This window comes from Mustela putorius, unplaced genomic scaffold (genome assembly GCF_011764305.1).
Source record: "Mustela putorius furo isolate JIRA1106 unplaced genomic scaffold, ASM1176430v1.1 tig00000145_pilon_pilon_pilon, whole genome shotgun sequence".
Lineage (NCBI taxonomy): Eukaryota > Metazoa > Chordata > Mammalia > Carnivora > Mustelidae > Mustela > Mustela putorius.
In genome coordinates, this window is record NW_025421294.1 from 1,557,083 (window position 1) to 1,570,656 (window position 13,574).

Below are 13,574 nucleotides of genomic sequence, written 5' to 3' on the forward strand. Positions count from 1 at the left end.
TTCAAAAACTTGGGACAGATGATAGTGGTTTGGAGGAGGGCGGTATGGCAGTGCAGCTAGCGAGAAGGGTTGGATTCTAATCTTGTCCATAGGCCAGCTGTGGGTTAAAAAAGAGCCAGTGACCCAAAAGTTTTCAATTGAGCAACTGCCCAGTTAGAGTTGCTATTTCTTAAAGGATGGGTGTGTGTGTGTGTGTGTGTGTTGATCAGTTCAGTTTTGGACAAGTTTAAGATGCCTGTGATGCCTGCTAATACATACAGTTAGTAGTGTGCATGAACACTGTAGGGCCTTAAAACGGGAGAAAGATGTCAGCCTTCTGTGACTGCGGTGACCTCAAGCAGAAACCAAAAACAAGAAGTGGAAAACCAAAGAAGCAGAGGCCGAAGGATTTTTCATGTGTTTATGTGGAACTAAATTTTAGAACTGAATTTTTACAACTGATTATATGTCCTGACACATAATTATACATTAGATAACTGTTTGCAAGCACATCTACCCCTTCCCGCTTTGCTGTATATAACCCCCTGTGAAGGTGAAAGTTTCAGAGAGGTTCTGAGCAATGCGAAAGTTTCCTGGGCTACAGTCCTCAGTAAGACAAATAATGCATTTATTAACCTACTGGGAGGCGGGCTTTTTTTGTTTTTTAAGAGGACACTAGCCTTTCCCACAAAGAGATGGCTAGGCAAGGCCCATGCAGAGGCATCAGAAAAAGCTTACGCCCAGGAGACGAACAGTGGGAAGGAACTGCAGGAACTGGAGCTTACTTCCCCATCAGCATACACTTCCCCGACTCTGCTGCCTATATCGCCTTGTTGGTACCAACATCTCCTCTTAGCTTCTGTCCGCTCAAAAATATAAACACCAGCCATGCAGCAGGATACTGAAAAGACCTGGATTTAAAATCAGGCTCTGCCACACTGGGTGAGTAGCCAACAAGCAAGTCACAAACTACATTTGATGTATGGAGTGGCGATACCTTCAGCTACCCTACAGGGCTTACGCATCACATAATGGCAGCTCCCTTACCAACTACTTTTATTCCCCCCCCCCCCCCCCCGAAGACAAAGGCCTTGTTATTTTCAGAAAGGAGGAGAATTTGGCATTGCTGAAATCTTTCCCAGGGCCAGTCACCTTTCATTTTTGCCTCCCCCACATCTTTAACTCTTCACAGGACTCGGACTTTTTCCTTGCCCTTCCTACTTTCCTCTGTCCTCCCTTCCTTTCACAAACTCCACTTCTTCCTTTTTCTGTTCCTCCGTTCTGGTTGCCATCGTGTTATAAGACAGGATGCATTCCTATGGAACAACTGGCCACAACCCCAAGCCCCAAGTATGTGTCGTATATGTTCACAATCCATCAGTCTGGGAAAGCCTTGTTGTTGTTTTTTTTTTTTTTTTAAAGATTTTATTTATTTATCAGAGAGAGAGAAGGGGAGAGAGCAAGCACAGGCAGACAGAATGGCAGGCAGAGGCAGAGGGAGAAGCAGGCTCCCTGCCGAGCAAGGAGCCTGATGCGGGACTCGATCCCAGGACGCTGGGATCATGACCTGAGCCGAAGGCAGCTGCTTAACCCACTGAGCCACCCAGGCGTCCCGCCTTGTTTTTTTTTTTAATTAAAAAATTCTAGGGTGCCTGGGTGGCTCAGTGGGTTAAGCCGCTGCCTTCGGCTCAGGTCATGATCTCAGGGTCCTGGGATCGAGTCCCGCATTGGGCTCTCTGCTCAGCAGGGAGCCTGCTTCCCTCTCTCTCTGCCTGCCTCTCCATCTACTTGTATTTCTGTCAAATAAATAAATAAAATCTTTTTTTAAAAATTCCAATTTTTTTAAAAAAAATGTAGGGTTTATACCCAATGTGGGGCTTGAACTCATGACTCTATCAAGAGTCCCGTGTTCTACCAACTGAGCTAGCCAGCAACCCTAGGGATGGCTTTTCTTTTAAATGGAAAAAAAAAAAAAAAAAAAAAAAAGAGTCCCCAGCAAAGTGCATTTGTGGAGAGGAGGCTGGATCATTCAAATTCACAACTGTGGAGTTTACTCTCCTCTGTATATATTTTAGTCAAGCATCTTAACTAGAAGTTGTACCAAGACAAAACAAAGCATGTATAAATCCATGGTAATCCCCTGACATAACTAGGGCTGACACAATATTCTAATTGTGTACAAATTGGGAGAAGAAATGGATCTAATCTAGCCTAATGTTTCAACTAGTAAAACTAAAGGATAGCTATGAAGAATGGAACAGTCTGTTCTTTGCCCATGGGTAGCTAGACACAGCCACCAGGCTTAATAAATTTATGAAGAGCTCAGCCAATGTTATTGTGCCAAAATTCAGACTGGAAGAGGTAGACTTGCCTTTTCCAATACCTTTAGATGAAGCCTCACACACTGCAGAGACTCATTAAAAACCTTCACAACTTTTTATTTTTTTAAAGATTTATTCATTTGATAGACAGAAATCACAAGTAGGCAGAGAGGCAGGCAGAGAGGAGAGGCAGGCTCCCTGCCGAGCAGAGAGCCCGATGCAGGGCTCGATCCCAGAACCCCAGGATTATGACCAGAACCGAAGGCAGAGGCTATAACCCACTGAGCCACCCAGGCACCCCAACTGCTTTTAACAGTATAGAATAATCCTTATTTTGACACGTAAAGGATTTGTTATCATCCCTGAAGTCACAGTGCCAAGCCTAATGCCGTTATCTACCTAAAAGTCAAAAGAATTGATACCCTAAGGCTGCACCCAGCACAGACCAATAAGGATTGGGATGATTATACACTCTTACACACGATTTGCTTTTTAAAAGCTTGTTTCGAGTCTCACCTTGCAGCTTTGGAAACTAGGTGTAACTGGCATATTTATTATGTTGTGATAAGGACTGTTGTTCTAAGTCCTGCATTACCTTCATAACAACTATGGGAATAGGTACACATAGTTCTCACACAAATAAGCAAACTGAGGGACAGGAAAGCTAGGTAATTTGTCCAAGGTCACACAAAGAGTAACTGCTGCAGGGCAAAGGAAGAATAGGACAACACAAACAGGGAGGAGCCAGCGGGTCCTGTGGCAGCCACTAGAAATCTTGGGGGGATGCCTATACTGGGTTGCAGTCCCCCCCATAAAATCACAGTTATGTTTCCATGCTTTTCTCTAACTGCAAAGTGGTATTATTTTAACTTAACAGTGCTTTCTAAAAACTGCCCAAATTACTTGGGCATTTTTTTTTATGAAAACTGTTCACATTAAGACATGTGAACAATATGAAACACAGGAGGAAGGATGACACAGCCCTCCACCTAAGTCATTCGTCCTTTCACAGAAGAGAAGTCACACAGTTAGTGGAGAACCACAAGCTGCCAGGAGACTGGGTCTGAATCCTGATTCCTCCAGCTGAGCCTTCAGAAATGTGCAAACGAGGTATTTCCTATCACAGTGATGAAGCAGGGAAGACAGCTCTGGGTGAGGAAGTCTTAAACAACCTCAATTCAAGAAGGTCCCTAGAGCCACGACTGGAGAACTCCTTCTTCTGTTGCTCATACAGAACTAGCGGAGACACACACACACACACACACACAAACACACACACACACCCATTCTGGTCATTATAGATACTTTCAGTATTTCATATGAAACATTTTATATCAATTGAAAGTACTTAAAATACTCTTAAAATATATTTTATTAACACCAGACAGAGCAATCCCATTTTACCCAACCCATGAATTTAGTGACAGTCAACCCAGAACGGGAGTACAGAACCTAATACTCCAACAGACCAAGATTCCAATCCTATTTAATCACTTGCCACTGTGTGATGGGGGACCAGTCAACCTACCACATCATCAGTTTTCTTACATGTTAAATGAAGATGAGAAATGATTACATGTCAATGGAATGTTATAAGGATTAAATGATAATTTTATATATGTGCGTGGATACAGTTTAACTTTTACTATAAATACTAGTAGCCTTCAATTTATTTCCAAAACTACACGGCATATATGAAAAAACTAACACCCGTTCTTTCTGGAAGATGGATATACATATGTTTATAGTTTTCTATATTTCTTTAAATTTTTCAAAATACAGAGAAATTAAAATATTTATCTTATCTACTTTTAATACAAAATCACCTACATAAAGGAATCCCTGTGTGCAGCTATCAGCAGGATCAAGCAGGATCACAGGCTTTCCCAACAGAACTTCTGGAACAACTGTTTATATTAGAAGGCAGACTGCAGAAGTAAGCATCTCAGGTCAGAGCTGTATGAGACCTCTGACATCTAATCTAAACCTTTAATTTTCCAAACTAGAATTTGGCCTAAGTGGTTCTTAAAGTTACATCCAGCTGCTTAATTCCAAGAGGTATTTAAGTACCACATTTGAGAAAGGGTTTTGTTATTTTATTTCTAAGTCCAATTTTCTGACACAATTTTACAGTGGAAATTCATGCTATTTGATTCTGTTCATTCAGCTGTACACTTTTGTTTTGTCAGAACCCCAGCAACCTTCCTATCTTCATAATCTAAGTACACTGACTTCCAAGAACAAAGAAATTTCAATTTTAGCATACATAAAACTGAGTTAAGTTGCTCAAGAGAGTCTTTACCGTCTGGTGTAAAACCAAAAGGTATGAAAACTATAAACTATTACCTTTTGTAGTAAGTATGTAAGGCACATGGAAAATTAAGAATTTCTTCAATTTGAAGAAATGAATCAATGTTATAATAGAAAAATTATTTTAAGATATATCTTTGGAAAAAGATTCAGACTTGTATATAAAGAATTACATACTTAAATGTCTGAATTGTATACTAATGATTATTTAAAGTTTATTCTTCAAAAATTTTCACAAAAAACAGTTCTAAACTGGGGGGATAATCACAACCAACTGTGCTCACTATATGCCCACTACTATCAGCTAATTACACTTTACTAATAAAAATTTAAATTTAAAAAACAAGTGGTGAACCAAGGGTACCATCTGAAGTAATTTCATGTTTTGTGGGATTGCATTCTATTTCCAGAAAAATCATCCTTCTGATAGCCAAGACTGGGAAAGTGAGCAACCAGCACAGCACCCAAAATAGTTTAAAACATGAACAGATAAAACTGAGTATGATTTTCCAAAAACTTAACAGCACTAATGATGTAAAACAAGTGTATGAAAGAGAGACAACACCAGGTTTAATACCTTAGAAAGTATGTACAGAACCTGAACATTGTTCAATTCAAGTCACAACTGAATCAGCAACGTCATCAGATACTCTGATATAATGAAAAAGCCTAGTTGGTTTAAAAACAAACAAACAAACAATGCATGTAAACCATAAAAGATTACAACGTATTTTAGGTTACACAACAGAATTCTAACCAGGAGCTTTAAATTTTGATTCTTAAAAAGTGAATCTATATACAATCTTTAAGTTCCCATAATTTGTTATTTTTATATGATCTTTATTATCTGGATAACATAAAATAATAGAAGCTCTTTTTAACACCATTGATTCGCAGAAAGAAATCAACAGGAAGGTTGTAGTTAGCTAACACAGCTAACATACAAAAGGCCAGGGACTTTATTCATGGACTCAAGTCATAAAACAGACTTAACCAACACTGCAAGCCAGGAAACAAGCACTTTCACTTCAGACACTTCACTGCAGGGACAGAATTTCCTTACCTGAGAAGGAATGGTTATAAATAACAGTTCTGAAGGCAGAACTCCGGGAAGAATGGACGAGATAGCCTATGGGAACTAATGAGCGCACTTACGTATTAACAGAAGACTGTGCAAGTTCACAGCACAGGTCACCGTGCTTCAAGGTTTAAAATCCTCAACCTGTAGTCAGTCAGTCCTTAATACAGCAGCCAAAGTTTAAAGCCTAGAATCCTTAAATGGAGTGTTCAGCCCAGTTGATTATCAAAAGCTAGTTATAAAATGCTTCAATACTGATGATATTAAAGCTACCAAAACTTTGTAATGATCACAAAGACTTGGTCTCCTGGGTTAGAATCCAAAGTCATTTTGCCTTCTGACAACATTGCAGAGATGTCAAATACTTCTTAATCTCTCAAGTTTATGCCATTTGTCTTTTATGTTTTCTGTCTGTCATAATCTCCCACCATTTTCTTGATGTGGGACAATTTGCTCTTCAGCTGCTTGCAATAATTCCTCTTATTTTTGTAATCTGCAGACTAAAAAAGAAAAAAAATAAATAAACCAGGTAAATTTAACAGAATAAAAACAAGTTGTGTTAGCTGCTAGGAAGGCAGAGGTGAAGCAAAATAATCATGGAATATGTCAAAATTGTTGGGTTGAGGAATGGAGTAATACTGGAGTAATAGGCAGTTTCTCTGATCATACAGGCGGTTGATTCTTTTTGCTCAATTGTATCTTCTAACCTGAGTTTTACAAAGCATATGCTAATTTCTAGTTATTTGTAAAGTGACCCCAAAAATTAGCTGGATTTTTTGCTAACACATCATCTAAAAAAATCATTAAAGCAAGGGTGCTTGGCTGGTTCAACTGGTAGAGCATGTGATTCTTGGTCTCGGGGTTGTGGGGTCAAGCACCACACTGAGTGTAGAGAGAACTTAAAAACAATTTTTTAAAAGATTTTATTTATTTATTTGAGAGAGAGCAAGTGTGTGCTCGCACGCACACCAGGAGGGGGAGGGGCAGAGGGAGAAACAGGCTCCCAGCAGAGCGGGGAGCCCAATGTAGGGCTCGATCCCAGGACCTAGAGATCATAACCTAAGCCGAAGGCAGACGCTTAACCATCTGAGCCACCCAGGCACCCCAAAAACAAATCTTTTTTTTTTTTTAAAAGACTTATTTGACAGAGAGAGAGAAAGAAAGTGGGCACACAAATGGGGAGCTATAGGCAGAGAGAGAGGGAGAAGCAGGCCTCCTGCTGAGCAGGGAGCCCAATGTGGGGCTCCATCCCAGGACCCTGGGATCATGGCCTGAGCTGAAGGCAGATGCTTTATCGGCTGAGCCACCCAGGGACTCCCAAAAAGATTTATCTGACACACAGAGAAAGAGAATGCAAGTGAGCATGAATGGGGGGAGGGGCAGAAGGAGAGGGAGAAGGAGACTCTCTGCTTAGGAGACAGCCCGATACCAGACTCGATGCCGGGACCCTGGGAATATGATCTGAACTGAGGGCAGACAACTTAATCAGCTGAGCCCCCAGGAGCTTCTCGAAAAACAAAATCTTTAAAAAACAATTAGTCAAACAAAAACTGGTGATATTGGTTGACTTGGGAAAGGAGAAATAGGTAAATGGGGAGTAAGACAGGGAATTTTACTATATACCCTTTCCTTTCCTTTTTTTAAATTAAAAAAAAAATTTTAACGTAATCTCTACAACCAACATGGGGCTTGAACTCAAAACCCCAAGAACAAAGATGCCCCCACTATATGCTCTTTTAAGTTCTTGCATTTAAAATTATGGTATTTTGTAATTTTTAAAAAAATTTAATATAATACCTATTAAAAACAAAGTTTTAAACCAAGACAGACCGATAAAGCCAAGTGTTGACAAGGATATGGAGCAAAAGGAATCTACACAGCTCACTGGGAAAATACTGGCAAACCAGGAAAGCCGTTGACACCATTTATCCGAGGTCAGACAGATACTTGCCCAATGACCCTGAAATTTCACTCCCAAGCACACACCTAACAAATGTGTTCACATGTGCAGAGACACTTACAAAAATGTTTCAAGCTGCATTAATTATAAAAGCCATAAGCTGGGAACAAGCCAAGCCCAACCAAGGCCCATATTGGACTCCATGCTTAGCACAGAGCCTGCTTTTCCCTCTGATCCTTCTGTGCTTGTGCTTTCACTCTCTCTCAAATAAATAAATAAATAAATAAATAAATAAATAAATAAAATCTTTTAAAAAAGAAATCACATCTAAAATATACATACTACATGATTCCATGTACAATAAGTCCAAAATAGGTTAAACTCCTCTATGTTGGCTAAACTCACTCTTCTCCTCTATGTTGGTAGAAAATAGGATGGTAGTTATCTGTGGGGAGAAGAAAAACTGGAGGAGAGCACAAGAGGGGTTTACCAGGGAAATGTATACACTGGGAAATGTATTTCTTCATCTGGGTGCCAGCTACAAAGGTAGATGGTTGCTTGGTGAAAATTTACCACGTTGTACACTCATGATGTGTGGTTTCTGTATATATATACTTCAAGTTTTTAAAAAAGCTTATCAGAATTGGTTGTAGCTGCAAACAACTGAAATGAAGTTCTACCTTCTGTTACAGTTTTCAGCTTGTGGTTTTAGGGCCTTTTGTCATAATCAGTGCTTGTGTGCTAAGTGTTCATAGTCATTTCAAAAGGTTAAATAAAAGACATATAATAGAAAAATTCTTCCTCGAAGGATCTTACAATCTGGGATACTTACTCCCTTAACTTGCTTCAGTCTATTGTACTCATCGGCAGCAGCCTATTAATGAGAAACACAATAGAGGATGGTTAGCGGGGCATTTTCTCTTTCAAAAATAACATTCCTGATGTTCTATTTTAGAGCTAAAACTGATACCAATGCCAAAATGACAGGCAATTAAAATAATGAAGTCTTTAGGTTCTAACAACTATTACAGTCAGCCAGAGGGCCTTAAGGCAGCCAGTAAAGAGAAATGTATGACTTATTCCTCATGTTTCATTTTCATAGACAGGTTAACTATTTTGTTTAGCTGCCTCTCATCTGTCCCCATGTTGGTCCATGTGCCACGCTGACACCAGAGAGACCTTCACTAAAGCATAGCTTTCATCTCGTTATAGCCCATTATGAAACTGGTCTAAGCTCCTTAGTAACTAACTTAAATATATATGTATTATGTATATATGTAAGTGTACAGACATATACCCACACTAATATATATATTTGTGATGTATATATTATAGATATGTTATTATATACTATACATATATAAAATATTTTGAGCAATAAACTAGTATTGGATTATAACGCAAAGCATAAAACAGATATCCATTTATGTCAGTACCGACATAAATTTATGTCAATACGGATATAAATGATTAAAATAAATAAACGTGAGGAAGTGACATATTTCTTATGCACAAGAATTCCAAATAATTTGTGTAAGTGCACTGTCTTTAAAGAGCTAAAGCGTAATTTCCCATTCCTGAAGGGTGATGTAGGAACAGTGACTTCCTTGTAAAGAGTACAGTATAGAAAGGGGGATTAAAAAGGAAAGAGTAACTTTCACAGACAAACATTATCTCAGCCATGGGGGAAAACACCACCACCACCATAAGCTACTGCTGAGAAAAATAATAAGAAGGATGTAGTAAAACACAAGATAACTTCATATCAAAGATAGTGTGTGTCTAGGTGCACTTGTGCACGAAGGGGCTATATTAACAACCAATATTTTGGTGACAACCAACTGACAGAATTTAAGGCAGTTTATTTTTCAGTACCCAATTCTGTTTGCTTAATATTTTATATAAAGAATGAACTGTGTTTATAAATAGAAAAATATAGCTTTTTTTTTTAATAGAAAGGGATAAATGTACATAGCCTAATTTTTGTACTTTGTAACTACGTTAGTACACTCTTCATTTTGGAAAGACTTTCATCCAAGACAGGATTTCAGCTGTTTTTCAAGGAAATCAATTTGAGAACTGCTAGCCAAATCTGAGTCTGCATTAACAGAAAGGATACTCTATCCTCATAGATTAGAATAACATCATCTATAATATGTAATTATCAGGTCTGAATTTACCATGTACTCTTCACTTTCTTCTCTATAGTCATCCAATTCTTTATCCAGACGAGAGAGTTCTTTATTGACCTCATCGAGTTCTGCTTGTAAGCTCTTATATTCCTGCAGGCCAGTGTCGAAATTTCTCTTGTACTGTTGTCTTTGTTGATCTGAAGTAATAGGTGGATATTCTCTAAAAATTGAAAAAATGACTATGACTCTAGCCGACATAAATCACAGTATTTCTTCATCAAAGATAATGAAGCTGGTGGGATATGGAAAATTACAATCTCCTGCTTTCGTTTTGTTGCTTACAGAAAGAGAAAGGTGGGATGCAAATGAGTTCTCTTAAGAAGATTATACTTCAGGGGCACCTGGGTGGCTCAGTCAGATGAGGATCAGACTCTTGATTTCAGTTTAGGTCATAAAACCAATCCTCTTCGGGCTCCATGCTCAGCATGGTGGCTGCTTAAGATTCTCGCCCACTCCCTCTGTCCCTTCCCGCCTGCTTGCACTCTCTCCTTCTCTCAAAAAAAAAAAAAAGAATGATTATACTTTATATATCACTGCTTATGCTTTTAAAAATACTATGCTTGAAAAAATATATATACTATGCTTGTGGGGAGTGCAGTGCCTGGGTGTCCCAGTGAGCTGAGTGGTTGACTCTTGGTTTTTGCTCAGGTCATGACCTTAGTAAGGTCCTGGGATCAAGCCTAGTGTTGGCTCAACTTCAGTGGGGAGCCTGCTTGAGATTACTTCTCTCTCTCTCCCTCTCCCCCAGTTTGTGCATGGTCTCTAAAATAAATACATCTTTTGAAAAATAAATTACTGTACTTATATAATTTTTAGAAATAAAATTAAAGGGGCGCCTGGATGGCTCAGTGGGTTAAAGCCTCTGCCTTCGGCTCAGGTCATGATCCCAGGGTACTGGGATCGAGCCCCGTATCAGGGTCTCTGCTCAGCAGGGACCTGCTTCCTCCTCTCTCTCTCTGCTTGCCTCTCTGCCCACTTGTGATCTCTGTCTATCAAATAAATAAACAAAAATCTTAAAAAAAAATAAAGAAAATTAAAAATCATTTATGAACTTTAAAAGTAAAGTCATAGGAACTCACTTATTCTAAATATACAACACCACACAATCATAGAATATTTCTGTTTAAAGTCTTAAAACTGGAATTTTGGAACATAAGTATGTTTTCATCATCACAGAGCAGAGCAGAGCAGAGCAGGTGACAGCCAAGTAGTTGTTTTCTGCTACCAACTACAGTTTTTAGATTGTCTTTTTATTTTTATTTTTTTTAAAGATTTTAAAAATTTATTTATTTGACAGACAGAGATCACAAGTAGGCAGAGATGCAGGCAGAGAGAGAGGAGGAAGTAGGCTCCCGCTGAGCAGAGAGCCTGATATGGGGCTCGATCCCAGGACCCGGGGATCATGACCCAAGCCGAAGGTAGAGGCTTTAACCCACTGAGGCACCCAGGCGCCCCTAGACTGTCTTTTTAAATTGATCTTGTTTTCCTAAACAGGAATAGCTTATTTTGAGTCCTTTGATTACAGAAGTAGACTTTAAAATGTACATGTACAAAAATACATGCTCAGCATACAAATAATGCAGCAGTACACAAAACTGAAAAAAAGCCCTGAAATTCTGCATCACTTGTAATTCTCAATATACTAGCCATTTTTTATGTGTCACTGTGATGCTCATTAACTAACAATCCACTGAGGAAATACTCTGAATTGTTTCACAGGACTAAGGAACTTCACAACAACAAGGAATTAACATTTTTACATCTAAATTGGCCTTTTAACATCTTCATTTTACAAAGATGAGAAATGAAATGATTTGCTCAAAAGAGGAGTAAGAATTGAGGCTTCTTACAAGTTTTAATTTAGGGGTGCCTGGGTGGCTCAGTCGGTTAAAGCCTCTGCTTTCATCTCAGGTCATAATCCCCAGGCCCTGGGATCGAGCCCCGCATGGGGCTCTGCTCTGTGGGGAGCCTGCTTCCTCCTCTCTCTTTCTTTGCCTAATTGTGATCTCTGTCAAATAAATAAATAAAATCTTAAAAAAAAAAAAAAGTTTTCATTTAAATCTTCCATGGTTCTAGTTAAAAATATATTTTATATCTAGATGGCTGAACTTGGCCAAGAACTTCTATTTTGAAGATTTATTCATTTGAGAGACAGAGAGCGAGCAAGCGTGTAGGGGAGGGGGAGAGGGAGAGAATCTCAAGTAAATTTCCCACTGGAAATGTGGCTCAATCTCACCACCTGAGCCAAAACTGAGGTTAACCTATTGAACTACTGAGGTGTCCCTGGCCAAGAACTCTTGTGAAGAAAGGGGAATGAAGAATGAGAATCACCAGTGAGATTTCATACTCTACTATACCACTCATCCCTCCTTCTACCCTGAGAAGCAATGTTTTGATGCACCACGATTCACACTACAGATGTTTCTGATTTGTACCCCACTTTTCAGAATACCTGAGCATCAAAGGGCCACACACCACCACGAGCAGAGTTGGTAATTATGCACTGTAACTCAACCACCAGCACACACAGGAACTTAACCACACCTCCCCCAGAACACTGCATTGCCCACTGTTTATGTAACTGCCAAAATCCTCCAGATTAAATTTTTTTTTTTTTTTCTGGACAGACAGAGATCACAAGTAGGCAGACAGGCAGGCAGAGAGGGAGGGGAAAGCAGGGTCCTGGCTGAGCAGAGAGCCCGATGTGGGGCTCGATCCCAGGACCCTGAGATCATGATCTGAGCCAAAGGCAGAGGCCCAACCCACTGAGCCACCCAGAGGATTAAACTTCTAAAAGAATCTCTGGTCTCATCATGAAATTTTAACTTAAAAGTGAATGCCAGGGGCACCTGGGTGGCTCAGTGGGTTAAGCCCTCTGCCTTCAGCTTTGGTCATGATCTCAGGGTCCTGGGATTGAGCCCCACATCAGGGTTCTGCTCCAAGGGGAGCCTGCTTTCTCCTCTCTCTCTGCCTGCCTCTCTGCCTGCTTGTGATCTCTGTCGGTCAAATAAATAAATAAAATCTTAAAAAAAAAAATCAATATACCTTTAAAAAAAAAAAATAAAGTGAATGCCAAAACAAAGCCATAGCATTGGTCTGGGAATTTTATGATCAGTAACCGCAGTTTCTGTATACTCATGTTTTCTTTGTTTGGAAGACCCTTCTTGGGTGATAACTGGTGCCCCAACATCAGTCACCTCGTGAAAGATGCTCAACATGTTTTTAGAACACAGTCACAGCCAAACAGACCCCTCCCCATCCACCTTTGTTACCAAAGAGTACTAGGGGGGAAAAGAGCCTCCAGTCCTGGCTTTTCAAGGATGAAATTGTACCACCCAAGCCCAGCTGAGCCCGCATGCACTTCCCCCAGCCGGCTGGCCCAGGCTAACATCAGAACCGGCATAGGCAGTTCCTGCACGAGGCCATCCACTACCTGATCCAGTCCTCCTCCAGCTCGTCGCACGACTCGCCGCCAGTCGTATAGTCTGTTTCATAGTGGTCCTGCTCCGGCCGCTTGGACCTGCCTGCTCTTCCTTTCGTGGGGGCTCTTCTGGAAGGAGTCTCATAGTTGCTGCTGCTGCTGTAGCGAGGCTGCCTGAAGTCATCCACGGGCGAGGTCACCGGCAGCTCCTGCACCACTTCCGGCACCCTAACGAAACAGCAAGCAGTGTTCAGGGATGGTGGGGTCCACTACACCCCGTGGCCAGCAAGAGCACCGTAACCACAGAGAGCGACAACAGTATGCACTAAGAGACATCCACACCTACGTGTGTTCGCACAAGCAGTTCACGTAC

The 13,574-nt window shown here is 40.2% G+C and overlaps 1 protein-coding gene across 3 annotated transcripts in view; it reads right to left on the bottom strand.

The window, feature by feature from the left end:
* Positions 1-3,654: 3,654 nt before the first annotated feature.
* OCLN (occludin) overlaps positions 3,655-13,574 on the bottom strand; it is a 64,855-nt gene continuing 54,935 nt past the window's right edge. For all 3 annotated transcript variants that reach the window (XM_004764493.3, XM_004764491.3, XM_004764492.3), the window contains exons 6-9: positions 13,214-13,429; positions 9,769-9,940; positions 8,421-8,462; positions 3,655-6,188 (exon numbers count right to left, since the gene is read on the bottom strand). In XM_004764493.3, the coding sequence (XP_004764550.1) occupies positions 6,087-6,188; positions 8,421-8,462; positions 9,769-9,940; positions 13,214-13,429 (532 nt within the window). In that variant the 3' untranslated portion in view covers positions 3,655-6,086. The remainder of the gene's footprint in view (positions 6,189-8,420; positions 8,463-9,768; positions 9,941-13,213; positions 13,430-13,574) is intronic.